General features: G+C 44.5%; 1 protein-coding gene across 1 annotated transcript; it reads left to right on the forward strand.

The window, feature by feature from the left end:
- Nucleotides 1-1,491: 1,491 nt before the first annotated feature.
- zc3h14 (zinc finger CCCH-type containing 14) lies at nt 1,492-11,598 on the forward strand. Its single transcript, XM_062550938.1, has 17 exons — nt 1,492-1,727; nt 2,484-2,526; nt 2,811-2,925; nt 3,011-3,051; nt 3,211-3,379; nt 3,870-4,176; nt 4,439-4,620; nt 6,222-6,346; nt 6,518-6,640; nt 6,927-7,034; nt 8,109-8,304; nt 8,755-8,972; nt 9,254-9,401; nt 9,607-9,743; nt 10,361-10,449; nt 10,737-10,843; nt 11,377-11,598. The coding sequence occupies exons 1-17, from the start codon at nt 1,692-1,694 to the stop codon at nt 11,378-11,380; spliced, it is 2,148 nt and encodes a 715-aa protein (XP_062406922.1). The 5' UTR covers nt 1,492-1,691; the 3' UTR covers nt 11,381-11,598.
- The last annotated feature ends 4,761 nt before the right edge of the window (nt 11,599-16,359 follow it).

Genomic DNA, 16,359 nt, shown 5'->3' on the forward strand with positions numbered 1-16,359 from the left:
GTTATAGCAGCAGTGCAAGGATGAGCTTGATAAGATAAAAGTATCAGCCATTGGTCAAGTGTGAATTTAGACCACAGTCCAGTCCAGGGGATGGAGGCAGGGGTTGTGCATGTGGGCTAATGTAGCCAGTAAACAGTGTCAACAGTACACAGTATTGGACAGAAATGTCATGGAAGTGTAGAAGAGGGTGGAGATGCAGATAAACTATGCAGAGAAGTCTTCCTTTTCCCTATCATGACGCATTACACAGTTGTATGGCCCTGGGTACAAATGACTTCCTCAGTCTGTCAGTTGTGCATGGCAGCATAGTCTCCAACTGATCAAGGCAAGCTCTTCTGTTGTGTGATAGTGCTGTGGAGTGGATGGCAGTTATTGTCCAGGGTGTTGATTGGTTAGCTTGTTCAGGGAACTTTTGTCTGATATTGAAGTGCTGCACTCCAGTTCAGCTCCCACAACAGAGCCAGCTTTCCTTACAAGCCTGTCTAGTCGCCTCCTTCTTCTCAGTGCTTCCTCCCCAGCATGCCACAGCTTAGAGGAGGATGCTGGCAACAACAGACTGGTAAAACATCGAGAGGAGCTTGCTGCAGACGTTGAAGCTCCTTTGGATGTTTTACCAGTCTGTAAATTGTAGGTTGCCAATAATCTGTTTCAACAGCGCCCTCAACCTGTCATCTATCAAAGTGCAAAGCAATTACACCTGAAATTACATGTAGCACCCAGAAGGAGGTGCTCAACACAAGCACAAACTAATATTTTTCACGTCAAAATGTGAGGTGTTTTTGCCATCATATGGACCAAAAAACACTCTGTGTTTCTGTTTTCCTGAATATTATAACACTGTTTATGTTTCATAATTACAGGTCAACATGGGTTGAGAAATGGGCTGCCAATTTTAGTAATTGGATAATCAAGCAAAATGTTCCATTTAACCAATTCCACACGTCAAAACTAAATTTCTAACAATTTTGACAGAAAAAGACTGGGTCCCGCTATATTACTCAGGCTGCACTGCAGCGTCTATTCACAGGCGCGATCCCACTACTGATCGGCACGGGGTCTTTGACCTGCTCCGTTTCCGACCTGGGCCGGTTCAACCCTCCTTAGACGACCTGGTGGTCCCGGGCTCCCCCAGGAGCACCATATCGATACCGAACTTAGTGCGGACACCCGATCGGCATAGTCCGCAACAGCTCAGAACTCCTGAGCTCAAACGATCCGCCAGCCTCAGCCTCCCAGTAGCTTGGATTACAGGCGCACGCCACTGCACCCGGCGATTACTAGAGCAGATTTTGGTTTACTTGAACCTAATGGTCATGACGTCACAAGTCTACCGGCCTCTAGAGGCGCTATACAAGAAATTACTTTAGTTTATAAAGCAACATAAATGAAACATGAATGACTTTTACCTCTTTGAGAATGCACACACTTTCTTAAAAGAAGTCGTCCTAGTAGGCGTTTTCACATAGCCTTTCGGATAGCTGATAGAATCACGTCCATTCTCTGATAAGAACTAGGTTATAATTCCCACAATGCACTATACCAGTTTTCACTGTTAAGGAAGGGGTACAGTGATTGTAATGCAGCAAGTCGTGTGGTGTACTTAGTTGTTTGTATACACATCATCCATACATATCCCCTAGGCAATCTTTCGCAGACGGTTCAGCTTTTTGTTGGAATATACCACGGCAGACATGGAGATCGGGACAGAAATCAGCAAGAAAATACGGGTAATAAGAATGTCAAGACCACCTACTCAACCTGTATCTGCTAGCTAGCTCACGCTAGCAGGCTAACGTTGGTTTGGCCGTCTTGGCTAATGTTAACTTTGCTAAGGAGCTAGCTGCGTCTAGCAAGGAGAATAACGTTAGAATAGCTTTAAGGCTAACAATTAACTGTAGCCTAATTATTTTGGTACACATTTAACGTTATACCTACTTTTGCTAATAGGAGTTTAGTAAGCATGTTATTAGTTTCTTAGAGCCATGCATTCAGGTTGGAAATGACAGTTAATGTTTAGCATGTTACTTTGAAATAACGTCAACGTTATGTGTCGGTTTCAAGTAACGTTAACGATACGTTCATTAAATGTGCACTTTCGCCACAACGTGTATATACTTTTAACTAGTTATTTTATTTTGCATTACTACAAAGTGAACTTCGCTCTTTAGTTACTGCCACCGTAGTTATTGAAATGGAAATATGCAAGTTGCACCATACACGAATGCATTCGCCATTCATTTCTTGGGCCTTGAGGCATGGTGACCACCAATAAAGGTTAACTGTTCTCAAGCATTTTGGTCATTGGGACTTTGGTGATAGTCACAGTTCATACCATTCGAAAGCTTGAAAAGTGGCTATTAAATAAAGCAAGTTGTCAGGGCTAAGGAGAACGTTGTTTTCCAAGATCAGCTGACCAACAGCTCGTGCAATTTTCAGATACTTGACATTACTGCTGCGATCTAAACGTATGTTTTTTTCTTCAGGCTGCTATCAAAGGAAAACTGCAGGAGCTCGGCGCTTATGTTGGTAAGTAGGACGTTCGTTATTCATTTCGAGTTGTGGTTGGTTCTCAAGGCTTATTACCCCAGCACCCCTTTAAGCTGCATGCACCCCAAAATGGGTGGAATAAACAGAAGATTATGGCTCTGATGAGTCAACTGCTGTGTTAACCATGGCAGGTACTTGATGTGTTCAATTCATGGTCAGAGGCACATGCTCATACATTGTGCAAGCGAATTGGTTCTCCAGAAACTGAATGATGTCCCATTGCACTCTTTGGCCAACTTTATGACCCTTAATCTCCTTTCTAGATGAAGAACTTCCTGACTACATAATGGTTATGGTGGCTAACAAGAAAAATGCGCAACAAATGGCAGATGACCTGTCCCTTTTCCTTGGAAACAACACAATCAAGTTCACAGTATGGTATGTCTTCACAGCAATCGGCAGACTAGCATGTGACGTGTGATGATATACAGACCGTGTTTTAATGTTAATTCATTTTTTACAGGTTACATGGTGTCTTGGAAAAACTTAGATCAGTCGCTGTTGGTAAGTTTTGTACTGATAATCTTCTGTGGTGTACAAAAATGTTAAGACAAGTGGATTGTCTGAAATATGAATATTAATTCCTATGACCATATCGCATTAAACATTTGCTTTGTCCATTTTCATTTTCCTGACACTGTCCACACCCTTGTGTGTTTTTAGAGCCGACATCAATCAGGCCGCAGCTCGACTCAGACACAAGTGCCCCGGTCTCCAAAAGCCGAGACGGTGAGCGGAGGGGCGAGGACTCTAGAGCCCTGGCTGTCTCCAGCTCGCGCTCCGATAGGACAGAAGCTCGCGTCTCCAGCTCTGCATATGACGGCCAAAGCAGGTGCAGTGCACAAGCTATGACTGAAGTTGATCGCCATTGGCCACACAAACTCCGCTGTTTTCTACGCCCCTGTTTGCTGTCACTGTTATTACCTCCGCCAAGGAGGTTATGTTTTCGTCAGGGTCTGTCTGTCTGTCTGTCTGTCTGTCTGTCTGTCTGTCTGTCTGTCTGTCTGTCTGTCTGTCTGTCTGTCTGTCTGTCTGTCTGTCCGTGTTATCAAGATAACTCAAAAAGCTATGGATGGATTTCAATGAAAATTTCAGGGAAGGTCTGACATGACTCAAGGAAGAAATTATTATATTTTGGGAGTGATCCGTATCACCGTCTGGATCCAGGAGGCAGTTATGTTTTCGCTTTGGCGGAGGTCTGCGCTCTGAGTGCTTTTGTAGTTGTTACTGCAACTCTACAATGTCCCCTCAAGAATCGACAGTGATCTATCTCTCTGTCTATCTGTCTGTCTCTGTCTGTCCATCTGTCCATTCATCCTCAGGCGAGGGTCTTCAGACAGGAATGCTTCGAGACTCACCTCCGCAGTCAAGCCCCTGATGGAGCCCCACTCCGCTGAAGCCATCATAGACATCAAGCCGGACCTGGACGACGACCTCATCGCCGAAGTCCACGCCGAGACAAGTGTCACTTCCGGCCGGCCCCAACGTGTCACCTCGGGACGCTCGGCGGCCGAACCCCACAGATCACGGGTGCCGCCGGGGGCCTCCTCACGTAGCTACAGGCCCTCGGAGGACCGCCTGAGCTCAGCCTATGGCCGCAGTTCCAGGAGCAGCGGGAACAGCACCAGGGTAGAGGCACTCTTCTGATGTAATCTGTTGTTGTCAAGCCAAGCCAGTCTACAATCACAGTAGCTTCATCATTTGAATTTATCCAAGTCATCTTTTAACATTGAATCATATGTCTTCCCCCCCCCCCCCACCTTTCTGTCTCTCTCTCTCTCTGTTTCTGTCTTTCTTTTTCTTTCTTTCTTTCTTTCTTTCTTTCTTTCTGTCCCTCTCTCTCTCTCTCTCTCTCTCTCTCTCTCTCTCTCTCTCTCTCTCTGTCATGAAGGAGGAGATGCACCGGAAGCGGAAGGCCCCTGTGGCAAGTTCTGTGGTCCGTGTGCATAGAGGAGCCAACGAGGGCCAGGACAGCGACGATGTGGATGACGATGATGATGATGACGAGGAGGTGTACGGCTCGAGGAGCGGCGTCTCCAGCAGAGTATCCCTTCCATCCAAACCAGAGCGCAAGTATGCAGTCCTGCTTGATTCCAGGGCATCTGTGTAAACAGATCATTTTGATGACTGTGACGTGGTGTATGGTATATGTCGAGGGCTGAGAACCAAAGGGGCGTAAGTGACATTACACCAACTTTACAGGAGAGCCAAAACACATCTAACTGCTTCTATATGTTCACAGTTAAAGACCTTTGGTTTTTGTTCAATAACTCTATATTTAGAAATATTTTACTTCTATAATTTTGTCAGATAAGAGAGCTCATCAAGAGCTTTCAGGTGATATATAACTCAATTTTGACCAAAATGTCACTTACGCCCCTTTGGTTCTCAGCCCTCGATGTATTGTGATTGCTTATGTAAAGCACATGCCTATGTATATAGAATTATTTAATACATGTGTATATATATATAGTAGTGCAAAATTCTGGATTCATACTGGACACCTACATCGTGTTGCTAACAGACTCAGTCTGACAATACAATACAAATTTACGCTTCTTATACAGCTTGACAAATATGACCTTTGCATTTGTGGTATGTCGATCATTCAGTGACCACATCACCCAACCCATCAGCATTGACCACACAAGGCTGTATCCCTTAACGACCAACAGCTGTGGCATGTCTCCAAGTTTGACTTGAAGCCTTTAAATTATGAGGAGGCGCCAACCTTCTCCAGTGAGAGTGACAGCTCCATCTCAGCCCACACTATCTCAACAGAACAGCATGAAACCCAAAACACCTGAGAAAGACCTACCACAGATGTTAGACACAAATCATCTCAATTTCTGTCTACTTGTACATTTCCATGAATAACGTAGCTCACAAACGAGACCAAAAGACTAAATGAGCAATATAGATAGCACTTACTGTATATAAGGTTCTTCACACACACCTGTAAAGGCCCGATCACATTGTAGACGGCATGCGCTGCGCTCACCGCCAGGTTGCTCTTGGTTGAGATAACGTTGTACGATTTTTGTTGCTGTTACCGCTCCTATTTCTATGGTTACTGCTGGGCTCCGCGCAAAAGACCATTCACTTACAGCGCGCCGCGGTCAAAGTTCAATTATTTCAACTTTGACCGCGGTACGCGCAACAGCGGCAAAGCGGCAAAATGCCGCCGGCGCTGCGCTTTGCTGCGCTTAGCGGCAGAGCCGCTTTTGCGCTCTCAACCCATTGAAATGAATGGGTTTCATAGCGCATGCCGCCTGTAATCTGATCGGGCCTTAAGAATAATATGTCTTCGTTAACATTATGTCCTAACAGAATGTCACTAACTCTGAAACGCTGAAACTCTGGGAATCAGCCCAGGTAGCAGCAATGTATGCACTGGTCTTATCAAAGGAGGGAGTTGTAAGAATTATGTTTCTTAGTTAACATTATGTCCTAACAGAATGTCACTAACTCTGAAATGCTGAAACTCTGGGAATCAGCTCAGGTAGCAACAATGTATGCACTGGCCACACTGACATATTATTCTTACACACCTTAGAGTTAGAGTTCTTCTGACAAAATACACACACACACACTTGATTTGTGTATGTGACATGGTAAAGTGGTTATAATTCAGTTGAGTTTGAAATTTATGGGGCGTTTTGTTGCTGTCATAGGCCCTCTCTTCCACCAGCCAAGCAGGCCAACAAAAACTTGATCTTGAAGGCGATCTCAGACGCACAGCAGTCTATTTCAAAGACGACTAGTTACACAACAAGCCACGCAACAAGCCGCACAACAGGTAAAAATGCACATAGTATGTCCATATACCTTGCAATTTGTGTTCTTCACAATTGAATTGTTGGAACTTTTTCATGGGTGGGTGGGGTATACTTCATTTCAATATAAAATCAAACCTGTCAGCATCATGACAATATGAGCAGTAATGGATTGATGATGGTCCCCTCCCCAGGCCCACGGAGGCAGACGGTCCCAGTCGCCCCACGCACCCGTCCCAGCAGCGAGGAGATGAAGAGCGCCATCCGCTTCGTCCAGGAGCAGCTGCAGGGACTCATCCCACCAGAGGCACAGCTCGGTCAGTGCCAAACTGAGTTACCTACAAACAGTTTACACTCGCGTACACACACACACACACACACACACACACACACACACAAACACAAACATGCTCTCACACACACACACACACACACACATATACATATACACAACAACAAAACACAATCTCAAAAAAAAAACCTCGCTCACACAACAAAACCAGTCTCAGTTATATGTACTGAATATATTTTTCATTGATGATGGTCGTGTGCATTTTCCACCCTGACCGCAAGTGTGCTTCCTGTTCTCTGTCGTGTCCATAGCTGCTTCTGCAGCGTCTGTTCTCTCAGGTCAGTCCAGGTCGCTGTCCTCACGGCTCCAGGTGGAGGAGGTGCCGGAGGAGGAGGAGCCGCCCCAGCAGCCAGACTACGGTACGCTTATCACCCTTAAAGGAACACGGTGCAGTTCTATTTTACTTAAATCACTTAACACTCATTCTGATCCTTCTGTGGTCAAAATTATTCCAAGACAACTGGTGTGATACTGCAGCTTTATTCACGATACCGGGAGCATGTTACTCACATGAAAGTCAAAGTAACAAGCCCACACAACTGTGGGTGAAGCCAGTTCTTATACCCTTAACACACACACACATGTAGAAACTCACCAGATGCACTTAACAGTGATTCATTACCCAACTGGCAATTAACAGAGATAAGAATGTTTACAAGAACCCCTCAACCAAAGCCATGTTTGTGTCAGGGCTTTTACCTGACCCAGGGGTCATCTTAACATTCCTAGGGTAAAGGATGGTAACTAGGTTTCACTATACTGTATATGTATGTTACACTAAAACAGTTTAATTCAATGAGAAACATATACAATTTATCCCACACTTCAAAATGTCTCATAATATGGAGAATGAAGTCTCTGACATTGCCCATGTGCGCCCAGAATGTTTGACATTTCCCTATGTAAAGTTCTTGATCGGGTAGGATCGTGACCCTTTTGGTCAGTTTATGACTAACTGGGTATCGTCTTAACGCTAACTACGGTTTCGTGGGCACTTGGATCCAAATGTGATACTGCACCACAGTCACCTTAGTCGAGTATCTTGATACTGCTTTCCTGCTCTCAAAACAGAGTCATTTCAGTGCAGTAATTTCCCGCATATAAGCCGCATTGTGTGTAAGCTGCAGGACAGTGTTTTATACAAGTTAAAAGAAACAAAACCATATTAACGACATATTAACTGCCCCCCTGTATTAGCCTCATAGCTGAAGAAATGTAGCAAAATCAATGTATATAAGCTGCGGCTAATAGTCGGGAAATTACGGTATGTCCCTGAAGTCTGAATCGAACCTTTACCAACCATAGACTGGAGTGTAATTTAAGTGCTATTAGTGTTGTAAGTAGTTTTGGAGCCCACATATTGGAGTCAGTAGTGTGGATAAAAAGTGAATATGGGTTAGTCTGAATGCAGTCTCTCCCTCTGCTCTGTTCAGAGACCCAGCTGTGTGACATGAACAGACTGAAGGCCTTCGACACGCGTTCCTTCATCGTGAAGCGACCGGAGCCGGAGGAGACGCCCTCAGTCAGGAGCCGCTTGGGCACCTCAGTTCAGCTGCAGGAGGTGCCGTCCACTGCAGCCACCACAGCTGCCGCCACCCCCACCACCCCTCTCCGCATGGTCCAGCCCAGGTGCAGTAAACGACAGCTTACTCGCTACTCCTCTAGTTCACCATATGCCAGTGCATTGTTTTTATTCAAAATAATTTGGTCACCAGCCTGTGTGTGTGTGTGTGTGTGTGTGTGTGTGTGTGTGTGTGTGTGTGTGTGTGTGTGTGTGTGTGTGTGTGTGTGTGTGTGTGTGTGTGTGTGTGTGTGTGTGTGTGTGTGTGTGTGTGTGTGTGTGTGTGTGTGTGTGTGTGTGTGTGTGTGTGTGTGTGTGTGTGTGTGTGTGTGTGTGTGTGTGTGTGTGTGACCTCCTGTCTCTCTTCCACATCTGTTTCTGCTAACTTAGAGAGAGGGAAAAAGAAGATCTCGCAAACTCTTTACGAAAGGATAGGATTGGTTGGTCTGTTTGTTTTTCACTTCTGCGTTGCTGCATGTCTGTTTGAACATTGTTGTTTTCTCCACCTGTTCTCGTAGGGAGCGACCTGAGGCCGCCCCGGCGAGTCCTAAGTTCATCGTGACGCTGGACGGGGTACCCAGCCCGCTGGCCAGCCGGGGCGACCAGGACATGGACGTGGACGACAGCGAGGGGCCGAGAGTGGACAGGGCAGCCGACCCACCTGGCCTGGCACTGAAGATCCGAGAGCGACTCGGTGCCCACCAGCGACTACAGAAGGTCGTCAGCTTTTCAGACGGTGGGTATCCCTGAGGGAAAACCGTGCATGAACGCATGAAGTTATCCCAATGCTGTTCGTGGTGTGGGAGTTGTTATTATTATTTTATTTTCTCTCACTACTGATTTGATTTGACCCAACAAAATGGTGTTGGGGATGTGTGTGTCGTCATTTCAGTTTTTATTTGTCATCCTTGAGCACCAATCTCCATACAGTATTATAGACATGACTATATGGATGCCTAATAGATGTGTTTTCATTAGAAGAGTATATGGATGCCTAATAGATGGTTTTACATTTAGAGGAGGATATGGATGCGGAGGACAGTGACATGATGGATCAAGAGCCCGTCCCTGTGAAGCGACAGAAAGTTCTGGAACGCTGCAAGTTTTGGCCAGTCTGTAAAAGTGGGGATGATTGTGTGTACCACCATCCCACCGCCCAGTGCAAGTAAGTGATGAGGAATGTAATTTTCTAATAGAATGTTTGAAATACAAGCGTAATGATTCAATCATATTGGGACGCGTGTAATCTTGTAAAAGCAATTCTTATCTGTATTTTGCGTTCCTGTTAATTTGTTATTAAGAGCATCATGACCTCTCATGATTATGTGCTGAAAAAAATGTTTGCTTGTTCTTCTGTCCCTCTCTTCCAGAACCTTCCCTAATTGCAAGTTTGGTGACAAGTGCCTGTTCGTCCACCCCAACTGTAAATTTGATGCCAAGTGTAAGAAACCGGACTGCCCATTCACGCACGTTAGCCGCAGAGGAGCACCCAACCTGCCTCGACCAGGTGAGCTCGACCCCCCCCCCCCATCACTCACCCATCCTTTCGGCTCTTTTTGTCCTCAGAGTTCCTTTGTAAGAGCTGCTAGAAAGATCTCTGACTTGCATGTCACAGAACGACACCTGTCTGGGTTAATGGGTGGTGGGCGGTCTAGTGGTTGGCGGTCTGGCCTACAAGTAGGACCCGACACCCCAGAGTTGTCAGTTCTACCACCATGGTGTCCCTCCCTGTGCACCCAACACTAAGTTGCTCCAGAAGGGGACTACCCAGTACTGATGTCGTTAGTTCACTGGATCATACTGGATAAGATTAGGCTCTGGGTAAGACTATGTGCAGAAAGGCAGATGCGCTCGAACTCCGAATTTTATAAAGTCTTTGGGTGCGTAAAAAGAAAAACTAGTTTAAAGCAAAATAAACGCACTCTCGAATATAATCTTGTTACTTTATTTATCTTGAAAGCATGAACAAGACGGACGCGTTTCGGCTAACAGCCGTCCTCAGCGTCGCTGTAAAGTAACAAGATTATATTCGAGAGTGCGTTTATTTTGCTTTAAGACTATGTGCAGACAGTCACTGATGTAATGTGTAATGGTGTAAAGTGACCTCCTGTGTGTTCTTTACAGTGGCAGCAGTAGCTGCAGCACCGCCCCCCACCATTTGCCGCTTCTTCCCAGACTGCAAGAAGATGGACTGTCCCTTTTATCATCCAAAGGTCAGTGTACATGGTGGCCTTTCATGTGTCTGAGAACTTTTAAGGTTTGGGCCTTGAGTCTTGACACTGTATGTATGTGTGTATTTATGTATGTATGTATGTATGTATGAGTGAGTATCTTAATTCGGAATTGTACCACATTAAGAATGGCTGTTTACCCCGTTACAACTTTTTGATTCTGTTGACTTGAAATTTATTATTGATATTGTATGAAGAGCATTCCTATTTGAATTTGAAATTGAGTTTGAGAATATTGTGTGTGTGTGTGTGTGTGTGTTTGTGTGTAGCCTTGCAGGTTTGCTGGCCAGTGCAAACGCCAAGGATGCAGCTTCTACCATCCCTCGACCTCAGTGCCCCCGCGACATGCTCTGAAGTGGACGAAGACTCAGAGCAGGTACGTAACCATAGACACAAACACAGAGTGCATGTATATGGCAAGTTAATGATTTGAAAATGGGTGAAGACTTCTTATATGAAATATGTCCCATCAACAGCTTACGTACTGTATGTTACAACTAACATGTTCTAGTCAGTTATAAAACTTTCATTGTGCAGTGAACAGTCATTAAAAATGAAATATTTGACTTGCTTTGATCAAGCAGGCCAAAAGTTGTCTGATGGAGTAGGTCAAGCAAGACTGCACACTTTCAACGGATAAAATAATTTTATTCGCCGATTAGCCGTTCTGCACAACGTCTTTCCTTAAAGACAAAGAGGCAGGCCAGTGTTGACTAGGGAATAGAGTTTGTGCCTTGATTGACTAGAATAAGTACTTAGTGTTTACTACAAAGGTCTCCTAACTTAGTGAAGCTTGGATAAAAAAAATATTGATAGATGTGTCCTTTTACTGAAAAGATACTGATAATATATGCTCACAAATAACCAGTAACTTTTTTTTTCTTCTTATGTCTCCCTTTCCTTCTCCAGTTAAGAAGAATCTCACCTACAGAAGATTATTGTTGGCATGACCTGATATTTGAATTTGTTTGGTTCAATAGATTGTTCAGTAGTTTTAGTTGACTTGAACTTTGTCTTGACATGATTTTGTTTGAACAGATTTTTAAAAAATTATTTGATTATAGAATTTGTTTTGTAAAGCTCTGCACATATTTTCGGAATGTTGTTTGTGCAGTAAAGCATTCTACAGTACTCTTGGTATGTCCGTGCTTATTTCTCGTTCTTCCGATGGATTTTTCCCCATTGATAACCTTAACTAGAAGAATATTTCCATAAATATGTGTATTACATGCTCCCACACTCTTTAAAAGCAACTCTTCAGGAATTTGAGGAAGTCTGTTTAGTGCTACACTTTTGTTGTTTCGAAATGGCTTCCTTCCACATTTTTTTGCTGACTGCCTTTAATACATCTCCTCCTACTTCAAGAAGTTGACAAACACGTCAAATTCAGCCTGAAGCAAGGTAAACATCAATGTCATGTGATTGAAAAGCGTCATTGAATGCAACCCAAACTATTCCCTGTGAAGCTACTGCCTCTTGGACATAATCAGGGCTCATTTCAAAATAGTGAAATATCAGCTCATGTTATTGTGCTCAACACAGTTGCAGGATGAACCAGAAGATGATTACATCACCTGTGTCTTGCGTCATGTAGCTCTTTACCAAATGTTCATGCCCTGCAAGGGTTTTGATATTTATTACCAAAGTTCAAGTGGGAACAGATTTCTGAGATTGAGTCCTTAAATAATGAAGTGAGTGACTCCATTATTCAGTGGAAATTGCCCTTCAGTGGCGAGGCCTGTGGCAATGGCCTGGGAAAAATAATTATTCAAGGACCTCTTGTTTTCCAAAACCCAAAGAGAACGTTCTCAACCCAGACAGTTAGGAAAACGGGGGAAGAATGTGGCCTTGCTGCCCACCTTATCTCTCAACTGTGCCGCCGAATATTCAACAATAAAGAATAAAGAAAAAAAGACTGCTGGTAATATCTGGACGACAGGGTATTTTCCACAGTATCAACTGTCGATACATTAAGACTGCTGATAAGCAAACTTTGATGACACAAGCAAAAGTTAGAAAAGCATAGAAAGTTTTGACTGAATTAAAAAAACAAGCAAAACCATTCTTAGAAGGTATGAGTAAACTGAAGATAAGGCTTTGTAGCAGATGATTTTACCCTTTCTGGTTCTTATTGTAGCTATTGGATCTGTAAGCCATTGCACTAATTGTCAGATTGTTGCTCCTTAATCAGATGTAGATGTTTCCCCCAAATTTCAACTGAGTAGGCTACATTTATGTCTAGATAGGCTATATCAACTTTTCTCTTTCATGTAGTATAATAATCTAGTCTGAAACAATGAACCGTTCATAATATTTTACAATAACAGAGTGGAGGATGTAAGTTGACTAGCACAATAGAATACGCTTCGTGTGTTGATCATAAAACAAGGACGAGATCATTTAAAAGACTGGGTCTCGTTGTATTACTCAGGCTGCACTGCAGCGCCTATTCACAGGCGCGATCCCACTACTGATCGGCACGGGGGCTTTGACCTGCTCCGTTTCCGACCTGGCCCGGTTCACCCCTCCTTAGACAACCTGGTGGTCCCGGGCTCCCCCAGGAGCACCATATCGATACCGAACTTAGTGCGGACACCCGATCGGCATAGTCCGATGCAGCCCAGAACCCCTGAGCTCAAACGATCCGCCAGCCTCAGCCTTCCAGTAGCTTGGATTACAGGCGCACGCCACTGCACCCGGCGATGAACGCTGCGTTTCGGAGAGAACTTCTAGGGCTGTTGCTCTGACGTCATCAGAGTTTTTTTTTTTCCCGGCCAACTGTGTCTTTTAATCTGGATGTTTCTGACAACATATAATGAAAACAGTGACAGATTTGAAAGCTCATTTGGCCTGATGTGTATGCCTTGATATTAATGACATAATTAGCTGGGCCTACTACTATAAATCAGCAAAAAGCTCAAGAGGACAAATTGCACCCACTGCACTACAGTAACCTATCAGTAGCCTTTTTGGATAAAAACTGCAGTTCCAGTTTGATTCCTGTAGGAGACAGTGTGCGCTTTAGGCATTTTAAACAAGTAAATAATTGCCTGATAAAAGTTTTATTGTGAAAGGCAAAACATTGAAGGGGCTTTTATCAGCCTCAGCCTCCCAGGTGCTTGGATTACAGGCGCACGCCACTGCACCCGGCGATGAACACAGTGATTCGGAGAGAACTTCAATGTGTGTTGTTGGGACGCTGTCAAAGAGTCTTGTCTGCTTTGTTTTTCAGCAAAAAGAATCAATTCCATCTAGAAGTTTGTGACATCAAAATACAAGTCAGAGAAAAAGGTACTCTGCATGCTCAGTTGACCTGAAGTGTTTGGTTGCATTTATTAGGTCACCAGCATGTTTAAAAAGATTTAAAAAAAAAAAAAAACTGAAGAAGACCAATTGCACCCACTACAGTGCCCTATCAGTAAATTTTTGGAGAAAAACTGCAGTTCCAGTTTGATTCCTGTAGGAGACAGTGTGCGCTGTAGGCATTTTGAAATACATAATTGCCTGATAAAAGTTTTCATTGTGAAAGGCAAAACATTGAAGGTGCTTTTATTATGTACATACCACGTGTTGTGTGTAAAACAAATGATTTTGGTAGTCAAAAATAAAGGGTCTCAGTTAAAGACTGGGTCCCACTATTGCTCAGGCTGCACTGCAGCGTCTATTCACAGGCGCGATCCCACTACTGATCGGCACGGGGCCTTTGACCTGCTCCGTTTCCGACCTGGGCCGGTTCACCCCTCCTTAGACGACCTGGTGGTCCCGGGCTCCCCCAGGAGCACCATATCGATACCGAACTTAGTGCGGACACCCGATCGGCATAGTCCGATGCAGCCCATGCTGAACCCCTGAGCTCAAACGATCTGCCAGCCTCAGCCTCCCAGACGCTTGGATTAGGCGCACGCCACTGCACCTGGCGATGAACACAGTGATTGGGAGAGAACTTCAAGGTGTGTTGCTGTGACACTGTCAAGGAGTGTTCTGTCTACCTTGTTTTTAAAGAAAAAATATCTTGCCATCTTCAAATTTGTGACATCAAAATACAAGTTAAAGAAAAAAGGTACAGCTCTGAATGCTCAGTTGGCCTGAAGTGTAGATAGTTTGGTTGCATTTTCTTAGGCCCCCAATATTCTTAAAAAGAGTGAAAAACCTGAAGAAGACCAATTGCGCCCACTACAGTCACCGATCAGTACCTTTTTGGATAAAAACTGCAGTTCCAGCTTGATTCCTGTAGGAGACAGTGTGTGCTGTAGGCATTTTAAACAGGTAAATAATTGCCTGAAAGAATTTTATATTGTCAAAGACAAAAAACTGAAGGTGCTTTTATGATGTGTTGTGAGTAAAACAAATGATTTTGGTAGTAAAAAATAAAGAGTCTCAGTTTAAAAGACTGGGTCTTTTAAACTGGGCCTGGAAAAATCTTTCCATCTGAAAGTTTGTGACATCAAAATAAAAGTTAGAGAAAAAAGGTACAGCTCTGAATAGTTGGCCTGAAGTGTTTGGTCACATTTTATTAGGTCACTAGCATGTTAAAAAAAGAGTACAAAACCTGAAGAAGACCAATTGCACCCACTACAGCGACCTATCAGTACCTTTTTGGATAAAAAATGCAGCTCCAGCTTGATTCCTGTAGTAGAGAGTGTGCGCTGTAGGCAGGTGTAAAACAAATGATTTTGGTAGTCAAAAATAAAGCGGCTCAGTTTAAAAGACTGGGTCTCGCTGTATTACTCAGGCTGCACTGCAGCGTCTATTCACAGGCGCGATCCCACTACTGATCGGCACGGGGCCTTTGACCTGCTCCGTTTCCGACCTGGGCCGGTGCACCCTGCCTTAGGGTGCTTTCACACCACTAGTTCGATTATTTGGTCTGCTTCAGGCAGTGAAATTGTTATTATGTAGCATAAAGACTCCAGTGAGGTCCGCTTTCACACCAGAAAATGAACCGAAAATTGGCCTGATTGATTTTTCCTCAATGTTTATCTTCCGGTAGAAATCGGCGCCAATTTTGACTCACTATTTTGACCTACAGTCTATGGTTTGGACCCCAGTTCGCGTTCTCACCAGAGGGACCGCACCAGAGGTCGACTTTTGGTGCGGAGTCAAGCGGACCGAGACCTCCTCTTTTTGGAGGTCTCGGTCCGCTTGTTTTGGTGTGCACCCGAGTGCGATAAATGCTTTCACACCAACGAAAACAAACCGAACTAAGAGGCTTTGGTACGAATGGACCGTTTGGTGCGCACCAAAAAATGCTGGTGTGAAAGCACCCTTAGACAACCTAGTGGTCCCAGGCTCCCCCATGAGCACCATATCGATACCGAACTTGGTGCGGACACCCGATCGGCATAGTCCGATGCAGCCCAAAACCCCTGAGCTCAAACGATCCGCCAGCCTCAAGGGCCCATCACATTACACGCGGCATGCGCTATGAAACCCATTACTTTCAATGGTTTGAGCGCGCAAGAACTGGTCTGCCGCTGCGCTCAGTATAGCGGCATTTTTGCCGCTTTGCCGCTCTTGCGCTACCGCGTTCAAAGTTGAAATATGTTGAACTTTGACCGCGGCGCGCTGTAAGTCAATGGTCTTTTGCGCGGAGCCCACCTAACCACAACAACAATCGTTAGAACGTTACCTCAACCAAGAGCAACCTAGCAGTGAGCGCAGCGCATGCCGTCTTAATGTGATCGCCCCTTCAGCCTCCCAGACGCTTGGATTAGGCGCACAGCACTGCACCCGGCGATGAACACAGCGTTTCGGGGAGAACTTCAAGGTGTGTTGCTGTGACGCCACCGAAGAGTGTTCTGTCTACTTTGTTTTTAAAGAAAAAAATATCTTGCTATCTTCAAATTTGGGACATCAAAATACAAGTTAAAGAAAAAAGGTACAGCTCTGAAT

This window comes from Sardina pilchardus, chromosome 12 (assembly GCF_963854185.1).
Source record: "Sardina pilchardus chromosome 12, fSarPil1.1, whole genome shotgun sequence".
Classification (NCBI taxonomy): Eukaryota; Metazoa; Chordata; class Actinopteri; order Clupeiformes; family Clupeidae; genus Sardina; species Sardina pilchardus.